This window comes from Chiloscyllium plagiosum, unplaced genomic scaffold (genome assembly GCF_037043375.1).
Source record: "Chiloscyllium plagiosum isolate Xiang-an unplaced genomic scaffold, Cpla_swu_hap1 HiC_scaffold_8, whole genome shotgun sequence".
Taxonomy (NCBI): domain Eukaryota; kingdom Metazoa; phylum Chordata; class Chondrichthyes; order Orectolobiformes; family Hemiscylliidae; genus Chiloscyllium; species Chiloscyllium plagiosum.
The window spans coordinates 101,322,887-101,338,084 of record NW_028270146.1 but is presented as its reverse complement, the minus strand read 5'-3'; the positions used below and the strand labels follow the sequence as shown (position 1 = coordinate 101,338,084).

The window sequence follows — 15,198 nt, the reverse complement described above, 5'->3', positions numbered from 1 at the left end:
GTACTTCCAAATAAACCTGTTGGACTATTAACCTGGTGTTGTCTGATTCTTAACAAAGTTTTATACAGCTGCAACATGACTTGCCAACATTTATCTTCAATGCCCTACCCAATGAAGGCAAGTTGTATGGCTTCTTTGCCACTTTAAAGGAGCTGTTAACTAGGACTCCAACATCTTCTGCATATCAGTGTTTCTAAGGGCCCTGCCATTTACTGTATGCTTTCCTTTTACATTTGACCTCCCAAAATGCATCGCCTCTCACTTGTTTGGATTAAAGTGGATTAAATTCCATATGTCATTTCTCCACTCAACTTCCTAACTGATCTGTATCCTGCTTATCCTGTGATAATCTTCCTCACGATTCACAACTCCAAACTTTTATGTCATCTGCAAACTTACTAAACAGACCACCTACACTTTCGTCCAAACCATTTATATAAGTTACAAACAACAGAGGTCCCAGCCCAGATCCTTGCAAAACACCACTGGTCACACCCCTCCAGTCAAAAGAGAGGAAAGTAATTAGAAAGTCAACTTTTGAAAATTCAGTGACATCACCAGGTGATGAGTTAAAAAATACAGTGTGCCATCAATGGAGGAGCAGTAATAAGTTTTGAGGGCAGGAAATGAGGTAAGAAAATCAAATTAGAGGTGAGTGGACATAGCACTTTAACTTTACCGTTTAACATTTATCATGGGGCAAAGCTTCATCACATTTACAAATTTATAACAGAAAGTTAAGATTCCTGGTGCATCCAGGCCTATGGTAAGGCTTTCCAGTATAGTTATGACATAGCTCCCCCCAGGAATTTCATTTTGTAAGTTTACATTGATTTGGCAAGAAAAAGAAAACTGACTGGTAGCATTCTTTACTTCATGTTTGTTTCACCTTTTGGGTTGGTGTGATGAGGGGGAGTTCTCATTTTCTATTAGGAGATTCTGCAGTAGTCCAGGTAAATTTGAACATAACCTTTATTCAGATAGTAACATTACATACAGAGATTAACCTACTCTAACTCAGTGTCGCTCTGTGAGATCTCTCTCCAGCTCGCTCTCTCTTAGTCATGTGATGTTACATAATTATCCCATAGGCTCATATTTCGCTCTCTCTTAGTCATGTGATGTTACATAATTATCTCATAGGCTCATATTTCGCTCTCTCTTAGTCATGTGATGTTACATAATTATCCCATAGGCTCATATTGTTAAACTGTTACTCCACTTCTCTCCCCAAGTCCTTGTTCCTATTATTTGCATTGTAAACACCTAACGCCTCCCGACGTCTCAAATCTCATGGACTACCTTTGGGACCATTTGGCAATTGTTCCCGATCTCATTTAGATTTGATGCTGAGATTGTTGGTCTGCTTTTTCTCTCTCCTGCTTGAATGTTCATTTCTTTCACCCGTATAGAGCTTTCTGTCTGTTTCTCTGTTGTCTTCAGAGTTGAACTGGTTCGGCTATGCTCGTACTGATTATTTATTCAAAGTTATTTTTCACAATTTCTTCTTCTAAAACTCTGTGCTGTGACCCCCAAATATGCTTGTGCTTATTCTGTTTCCCTAGGCAGAATCAGGAGATGGAGAAGTCGACATTTCGAGTGTAACTCTTCTTCAGGACTGGGAGTGAGTGTAAGGGGAGCTGCAGATAAACAGGGTGGCGATGAAGTGCCTTTCTTCACCTATTCCCACTTCACCACCTTGCCCCAGCTACCCCTTTTATCTGCAGCTCCCTTTACACCCACCCCCAGTCCTGAAGAAGGATTACACCCAGAATGTCAACTTCTCCACCTCCTGATTCTGCCTGGCTTGCTGTGTTCATCCAGCCTATTGCTGGGCTACCTTGGATTCCAGCATCTGCAGTTTTTTTTATCTCTATTCTATTTCCCTAGCAGTAGTTCCTTCTTGCTGTCCTTCTCAGATCCATGTGCCTTCTCCCAACTGAAAAATTGACAGTGTCTTGTTTGATGCCCTTGATTAAAGTTTATGGTTATTTCTCTCTTGAATCCATTGTCTCACTCTGCCAGGGTCTTTCATTGTAATATATGGTTTTAGTTTCTTTGACAGTGATTCGCAGTCTTCTCCCATTAATAATTCTGCTCATGATAGTCCATTATGTAATGACAATGATCTATGATTCAATAAGGCTAAATCAATATGATGATTCCTTTTTCAGAAGTTCTTTTATGGTTATCACTGCTCATTTACTTCAGGGTAATGAAGTGAACATGTTATAGGAATGAATCCATACTCCTTGTCAAATTATGTAAATTGCTAATTTGTGAAGTGCAATCAAATATCAGCTGCTGGTGGATCAGGATACAGTGAGTTAAATAGATTTATTTCAATACTTCTATGATTATCTCTGCTATAAGACAGTGTTAAATGATTTATCTCAATTCATTCTTCAATAATATTTCATAACAAGGATGTAAACTTACCCTTTAAACTCAAACAAGCCATTGCCAGTCTTTCCCAAGATCTTGATGAAATTGTCAATATTAAATGTTCTTTCTGTTCCTGACAATTAGTTATGTGAGTGCTATAGTTTATGATCATTTTTCTGATAATTCCTGGTCACCAAAATAATGTTGGGCTCTTATTCTGTATTTTAATATTCCTGGATCATATTGATGTAATCTTTGAAGAATATCACTTCTGAATGCGTTATGAATTGCCAATTTTTTTTTAAAAGCACCTATAATAGGGAGAAGTGCTGTCTCAATGTTGAGCTACAAGAGATGTATTCTGGCTATCCTTCCTGACAAAGATCTGATCTGTGGACATTCTTCATCTCTACGTTTAGCTTCTCTGATTTGCTGCAATTTCTACTGCGATGCCAGCAATTTTCTATTTATTGCGAATGTAAAATCTGCTACTTCTACTAGCAACTCCAAATCTTGTTTCTCAGCCTCTTCAGCTGGTTTTCTGGACAAATTATCAACAGTTCTTTGACGTTTTCCCTGAACATGGTGTTGAGTCATATCTCATGAAATGCAGTCTGGAGTGCTGAATACATTGTGACATCCTCGCAATCACTTTCGTATTGAGAAGGAAAACTTGAGGTTGGTGATGCCGTGGTTTCCATTGTTGAACCCTGTCTTTTAGTTTTGGCTGCTTTGGGATTTTTCTCTATAATTCTTCAATTCCATATATTATCATCTTGTACCAACCATATTTTGTCATCAGAGTCTTGTTCCCTCTGAAATAATCCTGCAATAAATAGAGGTACATTCGAACATCATCTTTCATAATATGCTAACACTACATAAAGAGCTTGATCTTCATTACCTTAGAGTGTTTCCTGCGTGAGCTCTCCCTTCATCATGCTCTCTTAGTCTTATGGTATTGTATCATCATTGCATCATGATCCCATAGGATCTTATTGTTAGACATGAGTCCACAATGTTAGGAACTAAAGTTTCATGATTATAGGCAAAATAGAGTTTTTAGCCATACTTCTTGCCTAGTCAATTGTGTATTAATGTTAAATTCCAAATTGGATTTGCTACTTTGAACTTTATTGCAAGGGAGTATTTTATATAGTCAGGATTTAAGTTTAAAGTGTGAAATTATGTACATCTGAAAGGTTCATAGGAAGGCATTGGGGCCTGTTGGCTCCTTCAGCTGTAAAATATCCTTAATCTTTGTGCAGAAGCTTCATTCTCCTGCTGATGCCAAAATAAGTATGGCCTGCAAAATGTTTTCATATGTTGTTGTGAAAACATAATCTTTTGGATGTTGTCCTGCTGAAAGACTGCCAAATAGGAATTGATTATGGTTATCTGCTATTTGGCTGGCAACAAAAGTGAAAAAAGTCAAAAGGAATTATTTCTGAATTTGGCATGGTTGTATTTTACAGTGAGTGGTGCGATCAGTGCAGTGTAGTATGCACATTTTATTACAGTAGTATCTTTCTCATGCCACAGGTAAATATCTTTTTTGTTAAAAATGCTAAAAAATTTTTTTAAAAACTGAGCAATGCAACATTTTCTTTAAAAGTGGTTTGATAACCGAAGATGATTCAATCCTGTATGCATTTGAAAAATGGTGTATTTCATTGCTTTGCCAAAAGAAATGCCATTTTAAACCTCTAATGAAAATTGTTACTCAGAAAGCACTTTCAAATAGATATGAAGTATTTTCCATCTGATGCCATTACTCAAATATTTCCTCTTGCATTTCAGATGATGGAAATCATGCCGACAAGACCAAAGAATTGTTTCCGTGGTCTGAAGCAACAGATAGCAGTAAATCAAAGGGCAAAGATAGATTGACTGGAAGAGCCAGAAGCTTTAAGTAAGTAAAAAAGCAAAAGAGATTGACTTTTATTCTGTTGAAAAATTAAGTATTGTTTCTTTATATGCAGCATAAAGTGCATGAATTTCCATTGCATGTTGTTAATGAAGTTAACATAGTGTATGCCAAGTTCTTAAAGTCTGTAAAGTTTTCATCTCCATTGGGTTAGGCACAGGCTAACACTCCAATAACACTCATGAGAAGCTAGATTTTATTTCTAAACAAGTGAAGTTTTGAAATCAGGAAATGTTTGGTCAAATATGACACAACGTAATCCAAGAAAAATTGAAGTCAGTCAGGGTAAAAATTCTCTTGAGGCCAGAGTGGCCTCACGTTTTGAAGGTGTTTATTGAAGGGCAGCTACAGGATATTGTTTCAGGAGCTCTTCAGGGCAGCATCCTAGGCCCGATATCTTTCCTTCATTCATGCTGTTCTGTACATAATATTCTGCTCAGCTTGTAAGTCCTCAGTTAGTGAAAACATCCATATCCTTTGTATCCAGTCTGGAATGATAAATAGCAAGTAACATTTGTGTCATTTGGGCCAGAAGAGAGATTCCAAGCAGATCTCCAAGACCAATGATGCTATTCCTACATCCTCACCACCAACATTCTTGAAGTCACTATGATCAGGAACTTGGTTGTAAATGCAGCATCTATTAGAGACTTGCTTTTCTACAGTAAATGGATTACTTTGAGAATCTCCAAACCTTTCCATCTCCTAAAGGATACTGGCTCAATCTTCCATCACACTAGGGGGATTTCTTCAGTTAAATTCTTTCCTGTTAGGCTTGCACAAAATACCCTTCTGTTCTCACTTAATTTGTTAACTACCCACCCTGAAGAAGATTTCTCATTAGCTTGTTTAAGAACAGTAGATGTAATAAAGATTAGGGAATCTGCAGAGAAAGAGAAGGAACCTGTAATTGATTGCCACCAAAACCAAGTTAGATATCTAAAATATTCCAGTATGTTGCAGAGGAAGGAATTTGATTTAGAGTCATAGAGATGTACAGCATGGGAAAAAAAACCTTTGGTCTAACTTGCCCATGCTGATCAGATATCCCAAACTAACCTAGTCCTATTTGCCAGCACTTTCGTACCAAATTCATACCTATCGTACTTGAATGAGTACTTTTCTTCAGTATTTACAAACGAGAGGGACCGTATTGTTGAAGAGGAGAGTGTGAAATGGACTGGTAAGCTAGAGGAGATACTTGTTAGGAAGGAAGATGTGTTGGACATTTTAAATAACTTGAGTATAGACAAGTCCCCCGGGCCTGACGGGTTGTATCCTAGGATTATGTGGGAAGCAAGAGAGGAAATTGCAGAGCCGTTGGCAATGATCTTTTCGTCTTCACTGTCAACAGGGGTGGTACCAGGGACTGGAGAGTGGCGAATGTTGTGCCCCTGTTCAAAAAAGGGAATAGCGATAACCCCGGGAATTACAGGCCAGTTAGTCTTACTTCGGTGGTAGGCAAAGTAATGGAAAGGGTACTGAGGGATAGGATTTATGAGTATCTGGAAAGACACTGCTTGATTAGGGACAGCCAGCACGGATTTGTGAAGGGTAGGTCTTGCCTTACAAGTCTTATTTGAGGAGGTGACCAAGCATGTGGATGAGGGTAGAGCAGTGGATGTAGTATACATGGATTTTAGTAAGGCATTTGATAAGGTTCCCCATGGTAGGCTTATGCGGAAAGTCAGGAGGCATGGGATAGAGGGAAATTTGGCCAGTTGGATAGAAAACTGGCTAACCGGTCAAAGTCAGAGAGTGGTGGTAGATGGTAAATATTCAGCCTGGAGCCCAGTTACAAGTGGAGTTCCGCAGGGATCCGTTCTGGGTCCTCTGCTGTTTGTAATTTTTATTAATGACTTGGAAGAGGGAGTCGAAGGGTGGGTAAGTAAATTTGCAGATGATACGAAGATTGGTGGAGTTGTGGATAGTGAGGCGGGCTGTTGTCGGCTGCAAAGGGACTTAGATATGATGCAGAGCTGGGCTGAGGAGTGGCAGATGGAGTTCAACCCTGCCAAGTGTGAGGTTGTCCATTTTGGAAAGACAAATAAGAATGCGGAATACAGGGTTAACGGTAGGGTTCTTAGTAAGGTGGAGGAGCAGAGGGATCTTAGGGTCTATGTTCATAGATCTTTGAAAGTTGCCACTCAGGTGGATAGAGCTTGTAAGAAGGCCTATGGTGTATTAGCGTTCATTAGCAGAGGGATTGAATTCAAGAGTCGTGAAGTGATGTTACAGCTGTACAGGACTTTGGTTAGGCCACATTTGGAGTACTGTGTGCAGTTCTGGTCGCCTCACTTTAGGAAAGATATGGAAGCTTTGGAGAGGGTGCAGAGAAGATTTACCAGGATGTTGCTTGGAATGGAGAATAGGTCGTACGAGGATAGGTTGAGGGTGCTAGGCCTTTTCTCATTGGAACGGAGAAGGATGAGGGGTGACTTGATAGAGGTGTATAAGATGATCAGGGGAATAGATAGAGTAGACAATCAGAAACTTTTTCCCCGGGTACAACAGAGTGTTACAAGGGGACATAAATTTAAGGTGAAGGGTGGAAGGTATAGGGGAGATGTCAGGGGTGGGTTCTTTACCCAGAGAGTGGTGGGGGCATGGAATGCACTGCCTGTGGGAGTGGCAGAGTCAGAATCATTGGCGAACTTTAAGAGGCAATTGGATAGGTACATAGATGGGTGCTTAAGCTAGGACAAATGTTCGGCACAACATCGTGGGCCGAAGGGCCTGTTCTGTGCTGTATTAGATTAGATTCCCGACAGTGTGGAAACAGGCCCTTCGGCCCAACCAGTCCACACCGACCCTTCAATGATTAATCCACCCAGACCCATTTCCCTCTGACTAATGCACCTAATACTATGGGCAATTTAGCATGGCCAATTCACCTGATCTGCACATCTTTGGATTGTGGGAGGCAACCTTGTTATGTACCTTTTTTTAATCCACTCTAATGCCACCTCCACATGTCTGGCACAACTCACTCCCAAATTTTACCCCATGCGACTAGTGAAAAGTGAATTGGGCAATGAAAAATCAAACAGGCTTGGTAGCTGTTTGATTCGAAAGTGGGAGGAGGGCTTCAGATTTCAGAGACTGGTCAACACGTTGTCATTGTGCCTCATTTTACATAGAATCCTAGAATCCCTACAGTGTGGAAGCAGGCATTTTGGCCCATCCAGCTCACACCTCCGAAGAGCATCCCACGCAGACTCACCCCTCTACATGATCCCTGTAACCTTGTATTTCCCATGGCTAATCCAACTAGCACATCACTGGACACTATGGGCAATTAGGCATGGCCAGTCAACCTAAACTGCACATTGTTCAACTGTGGGAGGAAACTGGAGCATCCAGAAGAAACCCACACAGACACTGGAAGAATGTGCAAACTCTACAAACAATTGCCCAAAGGTGGAATCGAACCTGAGTCCCTGGCGCTATAAGGCAACAGTGCTAACCACTGACCCACCCTGTTTGGGAGAAGGGTGGTGATGAGCCAACCATTAATCCCAACCCTAAGTTTCAGGTTGATGGCCTTTCATTGGAATGGTTATGGTGAATGGTTAACAACTTCCAACAAATTCCTGCATCTTTTGTTTTTATTTCATTCGCTCTTGTTATTTATCTTAAACACAGTATTTCTAATCCATAGTTTCTATCTTATTCCCAAAGCTCCCTCTTCCTTCCTCGTTAATTTGCCAGGGGTATTCCTTTCAGAGCTGAAATAAAGCAATGGGTCTCTTCAATGGCATCACATCCACCATGGCCGTTGGTGAGTTTTCTGGAATGATCACCTGCTTTTCAGCTCAGTCCATCTGGAAGTGAGTGTGTTGCTTGTATTGCTTGATCCTTTCTTGGTTAAACATTTTGGTGGTGCATTTCAAGGCCACCCAGGCACTCCATCTCTTGCTACACACTACGAGCTCCACACCAGACACTGCTCATTGCCTCTAACAAATCTCCCAACCTCTTTACTCAGCTCCACCCACAACCCTCTCCCTGGAGATGTCAGCAAAGCACAAAGCTGCTTTTCCCCCCATATACTTACACACTATTTCCATTTAAATCATCATCCAATGATGACATGTTTTTGTCTGGAAGGTGAAGGTCATGCTTTGGTAGTTGTTCAGATGAACATAAGTCCTTCCCTGTTTTAAAATACTTTAGGTTTAAGCTCTCTTGGATTTGCTGTTGTTTCCCACAAAGAGAGATTGTGTGCGTGTGCGTGTGTTCTATGTTCTATCCAGATGCCTTTTAAATGTTGTAATTGTACCAGCCTCCACACTTCCTCTGGCAGCTCATTCCATATACACATCACCCTCTGTGTGAAACAGTTGCCCCTTAGATCCCTGTTAAATTTTTCCCCTTCACGCTAAATCTATACCCTCCAGGGAAAATACTATTTACCCTATCCATGTCCCTCATGATTTTATAAACCTCAACAAGGTCACCCCTCGGCCTCTGTCGCTCCAGGGGAAAACAACCCCAGCCTATTCAGCCTCTGCCTATAGCTCAAATCTTCCAACCCTGGCTACATCCTTGTAAATCTTTTCTGAACCCTTTCAAGTTTCAAAACATTCTTCCGATAGGAGGGAGACCAGAATTGCACACAATATTCCAAAAGTGGCCAAATCAATGGCCTGTATATCCGCAACATGACCTTCCAACTCCTATACTCAATACACTGACCAATAAAGGAAAGCATACCAAAAGCCGCCTTCACTATCCTATCTACCTGCGACTCGACTTTCAAGGAACCATGAACCTGCACTGCAAGGTCTCTTCGTTCAGCAACACTCCCCAGGACCTTACCATGAAGCATGTAAGTCCTGCCCTGACTTGCCTTTCCAAAATGCAGTTCCTCGCATTTATCTAAATTAAATTCCATTCGACACTCCTGAGCCCATTGGCCCATCTGATCAAGATCCCGTTGTCTTCTAAGGTCTTTTTCATTGTCCACTACACCTCCAATTTTGGTGTCATCTACAAACTTACTTAGTGTGCCTCCTATGTTCACATCCAAATCATTTATATAAATGATGAAAAGCAGTGAACCCAGCACTGCTCCTTGTGGCACATCATTGGTCACAGGCCTCCAGTCTGAAAGGCAACCCCCCCCACACCACCCTCCGGCTAGTTCTTCCTGTATTCCATGTGATCTAACCTCGCTAATGAGTCTACCATGAGGAACCTTGTCAAACGGCTTACTAAAGTCTATATAGAACACATCCACCGCTCTGCCCTCATCAATCCACTTCGTTACCTCAAAAAACTCAATCAAGTTAGTGAGACATGATTTCCCACACATACAATCATGTTAACTATCCCTAATCAGTCCTTGCCTTTCCAAATATATGTAAATCCTGTCCCTCAGTATTCCCTCTAACAACTTGCCCACCACTGATATCAGGCTCACTGGTCTGTAGTTCTCTGGCTTTTTCTTACCACCTTTCTTAAATAGTGGCACCACTTTAACCAATCTCCAATCTTCCGGCACCTCACCTGTGACTATGAATGATATAAATATCTCAGCAAAGGGACCCAGCAATTACTTCCCTAGCTTTCCACAGAGTTCTAGGTTACACCTGATCAGATCCTGGGATTTGTGCACCTTTATGCATTTTAAAATATTCAGCACCACCTTCTCTGTAATATGGACATTTTTCAAGATGTCACCACCTATCTCCCCACATTCTGTATCTTCCATGTCCTTATCCACAGTAAACACTGATGCAAAATACTCGTTTAGATCTCCCCCATCTCCTGCAGTTCTCCACATAGGCTGCTTTGCTGATCTTTGAGGGATGAGAGTTGGATGCTGGAAAAGAACAGCAGGTCAGGCAGCATCAGAGGAGGAGGAGAATTGATGTTTCAGACATAAGCCCTTCATCAGGAATGAGGCTTATGGAACGGGGGTGCTGAGAGACAAATGGGAAGGAGGTGGAGCTGGAAGGGAAGGTAGGTGGGAATGTGATAGGTAGATGAAGGTTGTGGGGGGAAGGTGATAGGTCGGAGAGGAGAGTGGAGCGGATAGGTGGGAAGGAAGATGGACAGGTCAAGAGGGCAGAGACGAGTTGGAAGCTTGGATTGGGATAAGGTGGGGAGGGAGCATATAAGGAAACTGGTGAAATCCACGTTGATCCAGTGTGATTGCAGACTCCCAAGGCAGAAGATGAGGCATTCTTCCTCCAGGCATCGGGTGGTTAGGGTTTGGTGATGGAGGAGGCCCAGGACCTGCATGTCCTTGGTGGAGTGGGAGGGGGAGTTAAAGTGTTTGACAACGGGGTGGTGGGGTTGGTTGGTGCAAGTGTCCCAGAGATGTTCTCTGAAACAATCTGCAAGTGTAGCGGAGAACACATCAAGTACAACGGATACACTAGATGACATTGGTCGAGGTACTTTCTGTCGGATGTGGAACGATCCTTTGGGGTCTTGGACAGAGGTGAGGTGGGAGTGTGGGTGCAGGTATTGCACTTGCTGTGGTGGCAGGGGAAGGTGCCGAGAGTGGGATGTGGGCTGGTGGGGGGGCATGGATCTGACAAGGGAGTCACGGAGGGTATGGTCTCTCCGAAACACAGATAGGGATGGGTAGGGAAATATATCCCTAGTTGTGGGGTTTGTTTGTAGGTGGCGGAAGTGTTGGAGGATGATGCCATGTATCTGGAGGTTGGTGGGTTGGAAGGTGAGGACCGGGAGTTGGGGGTGGTAGTTGGAGTGGTGGTGTTCAAGGGCAGCGGTGCAGGAAGTGGAGGAGATGCAGTGGAGGGAAATTATGGTCTTTGAAGAAGGAGGCCATCTGAGAAGTTCTGTGATGGAATTTTTCCGCCTGGGAGCAGAGGTGGAGGAATTGGGAATTTTTATAGGAGGCAGAGTGAAATGAGGGTTTGTAGTCGATGTCCATGGTTAGCCAGTCACTGGAGATGGAGATGGAGAGGTCCAGGAAGGGGAGGGAAGTGTCCAAGATGGTCCAGGTGAATTTGAGGTCAGGGTGGAAGGTGTTGGTGAATGTGATGAACTGTTCAACCTCCTCATGGGAGCACAAGGTAGCGCCACTACAGTCATCGATGTAGCTGTGGAAAAGTTGAGGAATAGTGTCGGTGTTGCTACGGAAGATGCTCTGTTCTACACACCCGACGAAGAGGCAGGCATAGCTGGGGCCCATCCCTTTACCTATGACTGTCCCCAATCAACTTTTGAAAGTTCTTGCCTAATAGTGTCAAAATTGGCCTTCCTCCAATTTAGAACTTCAACTTTTAGATCTGGTCTATCCTTTTCCAACACTATTTTAAAACTAATAGAATTATGGCCATTGACCCCAAAGTACTGTCCCACTGTCACCTGAGTCACTTGCCCTGCCTTATTTCCCAAGAAGAGCTCATGTTTTGCACCTAATCTAGTAGGTACATCCACACACTGAATCAGACATTTTTCTTGTACACTCTGGATTAGTGGTGCTGGAAGAGCACAGCAGTTCAGGCAGCATCCGAGGAGCAGTAAAATCGACGTTTCGGGCAAAAGCCCTTCATCAGGCTCCTCGGATGCTGCCTGAACTGCTGTGTTCTTCCAGCACCACTAATCCAGAATCTGGTTTCCAGCATCTGCAGTCATTGTTTTTACCTATTTTTCTTGTACACACCTAACAAATTTCTCTCCATCTAAACCCTTATTCCAGTCTATGTTTAGAAAGTTAAAATCCCACACCATACCCACCCTATTATCCTTAAAGATAATTGAAATCTTCTTACAATTTTCCATTGACTATTAGGTGATCTGTAGTACAATCCCAGTAAGGTGGTCATCCCTTTTTTGTTTCTCAGTTCCACCCAAATAACTTTCTTGGACGTTTTCCCAGGAATATCCTCCCTAAGTACAGTAGTAATGTACTACTTATCAAAAGCGCCACTGCTCCTCCTCCTCCTCCTCTCTTACGATACCCCCCCCCCAACTATACCAGTTATAGACTGATCTCCTTCCTCAATATGTTCCTGGGTGTCCCTCCATTCGTGTGCCCCCCCCCCCCACTCTCCCAACCTTACTCGTTTTAATCCTCCCAAGCAGCTATAACAAATCTCCCTGCCAATATATTAGTCCCCTTCCAATTCAGGTGCAAACCATCCTTCTTGTTCAGGTCACTTGTACCCCAGAAGAGACTCCTTCTCCTCTGCACCAGCTTCTCATCCACTCATTCATCTGCTTTATCCTCCTATTCCTCACTAGCATAGGATAGTGAAGAAGGCGTTTGGTATGCTTTCCTTTATTGGTCAAAGTATTGAGTACACGGGTTGGGAGGTCATGTTGCGGCTGTACAGGATATTGGTTAGACCACTGTTGGAATATTGTATGCAATTCTGATCTCCTTCCTATAGGAAAGATGTTGTGAAACTTGAAAGGGTTCAGAAAAGAATTACAAGGATGTTGCCAGGGTTGGAAGATCTGAGGAGGCTGAACAGGCTGGGGCTGTTTTCCCTGGAGCGTTGGAGGCTAAAGGGTGATCTTATAGAGGTTTACAAAATTATGAGGGTCATGGATAGGATAAATAGACAACGTTTTTCCCTGGGGTCGGGGAGTCCAGAACTAGAGGGCATAGGTTTTGGGTGAGAGGGGAAAGATATAAAAGAGACCTAAGGGACAACTTTTTCACACAGGGGGTAGTACGTGTATGGAATGAGCTGCTAGAGAATGTGATGGAGGCTGGTACAATTGCAACATTTAAGAGGCATTTGGATGGGTATATGAATAGGAAGGGTTTGGAGGGATATGGGCCGGGAGCTGGCAGGTGGGACTAGATTGGGTTGGGATATCTGGTTGGCATGGACGGGTTGGACCGAAGGGTCTGTTCCCATGCTGTACATCTCTATGACTCTCTGACTCTATAATCCAGATATTACTACCCTCGAGGACCTCCTTTTTAAATTCCTGCTTAACTTTCTATATTCTCCCTTCAGAATCTTTTAAGAGCATTACAAACTTTGAATGGCTAGGATCTGAAGTGTTCTGAGTTATAAAGACCAGCTTGTTGGTCTTTTTTAAACGCATACAATAAGTAGAACTTGGTATAGTGATTGGAGCCACTTGTTAACTATTAGATCCTTGCTTGTGTGTTAACCTTGGCCAATCAGCAAAACCCGGGGCTGACTAGAAGATTTAGCATCTCCTCATTTCAGGGGACCGACTCCGAGCTGGCTAGTTGCAGCTAGTGTCCTGTGCACAAATGGGTGACTTGGTGATGGGAGACGGCCTCTGTTATTTCACTCAGGTTCCCAGGATAATATAATTAGTCCACTGAAATTCCCTCAAGATTTGAATATTCAATCTTTTTCATGTTGATAATTCATTCTGGAATTAGACTGTTTTACTGAACACAAATTAAATCAAATCCAAGTTGTCTAATAGGACCAAAGCCAAATAGAACTTTGTTTCCCATCTTATATAGTAATAAAATATAAAAATAGTATATTTTCTCCACAGGTTGCTGTGGAGAAAGAGTGACCAGCTGGGTTCACTGCAATAGGTATTCACTGTGAGAACTAAATCAAAGTGCATGGTCTTGGCTTTTCCTGAAAATATATGTGGGAAACTGGACACACCAGCATGACAGAAGAAGGCTGCCCATCAGGCTGCATGTCTTAAACTGTACTGTTGAGTACAGAATCATGAGCGAGAACATTTGTTTTCTATCCTTGTGTATTTAAATATCTGGCATATTGAGGCCCAAGATTTTCCTATGTGTGCTTCCAGTATGCAAGGCTTCATTCATAAAATTTGTTTTAAAAGGTCTATTAGACAACTTGGATTTGATTTAATTTGGCTTTGTGTTCAGAAAACAGTCAATTCCAATTTTGTAAATAGTACAAGGTATTAACACAGTTAAGATTTTTAGATATTTATTACACAGACCATGAATGATTAGAGCTGCCATGTTCAAATTGACCAGTTTGAAATCCATGTAGGAAATTATAACTTGAAGAGAGTCAGCAGGCAGAGGTGAGTATAGTGGCCATCACTAAGGAGAAAGTGTTGGGAAGCTGAAACTTCTGAAGGTGGATAAATGACCTGGACCACAGGACTACACCCCAGAGTTCTGAAGGTGATAGTTGAGGAGATTGTAAGGCATTGATGGTGATCTCTCAGGAATCATTGGAGTTAGGGAAAGTTCCAGAGGACTGGAAAATGGCTAATATAACACACCCTAAAAGAAGGGAGGCAGGCAGAAGATGGGAAACTAGCCAGACCTCAGTCTTTGGTAAGATTTTAGAGACCATTATTAAGGATGAGATCACAAAGTACTTGGAAGTGCACGGTGAAATAGGACTGAATCAGCCTGGCTTTTCAAGGGAGATCATGCATGTAAAGTCTGTTTGAATTATTTGAGGAGGTAACGAACAAGTTGGACAATGGAGGGGCAGTGGATGTGACCTGTTTTGATTTCCAGAAGGCCTATGACAAGGCTCTGCATAGAAAGCTGCTAAATAAGTTGAGAGCCCATGGTGTTCGGGGTAAGGTACTGACAGGGATAGAGGATTAGCTGACAGTGGGGATAAAGGATTCTTTTTCAGGATGACAGCCAGTGATTAGTGGAATTCCATAGGGGTCAGTGTAGGGACCACAGCTATTCACATCATATGTTAATGATCTGGATGAAGGAACTGAGGGCATTGTTGCTAAGTTTACAGACTACACAAAGATAGGGGGAGGGGCAGACAGTGTTGAGAAAGCAGGAAGACTGCAGAAGGACTTGGACAGGCTAAAATAGTGGGCTAGGAAGTGACAGATAGAATACAATGTGGGAAATTGTGAAGTTATGCATTTTGGTAGGAATAATAGAGGCGTAGACTATTTTCTACCTAGGGAAAGGCTTTGGAAATCTGAAGCGCAAA

The 15,198-nt window shown here is 42.4% G+C and overlaps 1 protein-coding gene across 5 annotated transcripts in view; it reads left to right on the top strand.

Moving 5' to 3' along the window:
- LOC122553883 (uncharacterized) overlaps nt 1-15,198 on the top strand; it is a 287,844-nt gene that overhangs the window by 221,401 nt on the left and 51,245 nt on the right. For all 5 annotated transcript variants that reach the window (XM_043698346.2, XM_043698344.2, XM_043698343.2 and 2 more), the window contains one exon: nt 4,186-4,297. In XM_043698346.2, the coding sequence (XP_043554281.1) occupies nt 4,186-4,297 (112 nt within the window). The remainder of the gene's footprint in view (nt 1-4,185; nt 4,298-15,198) is intronic.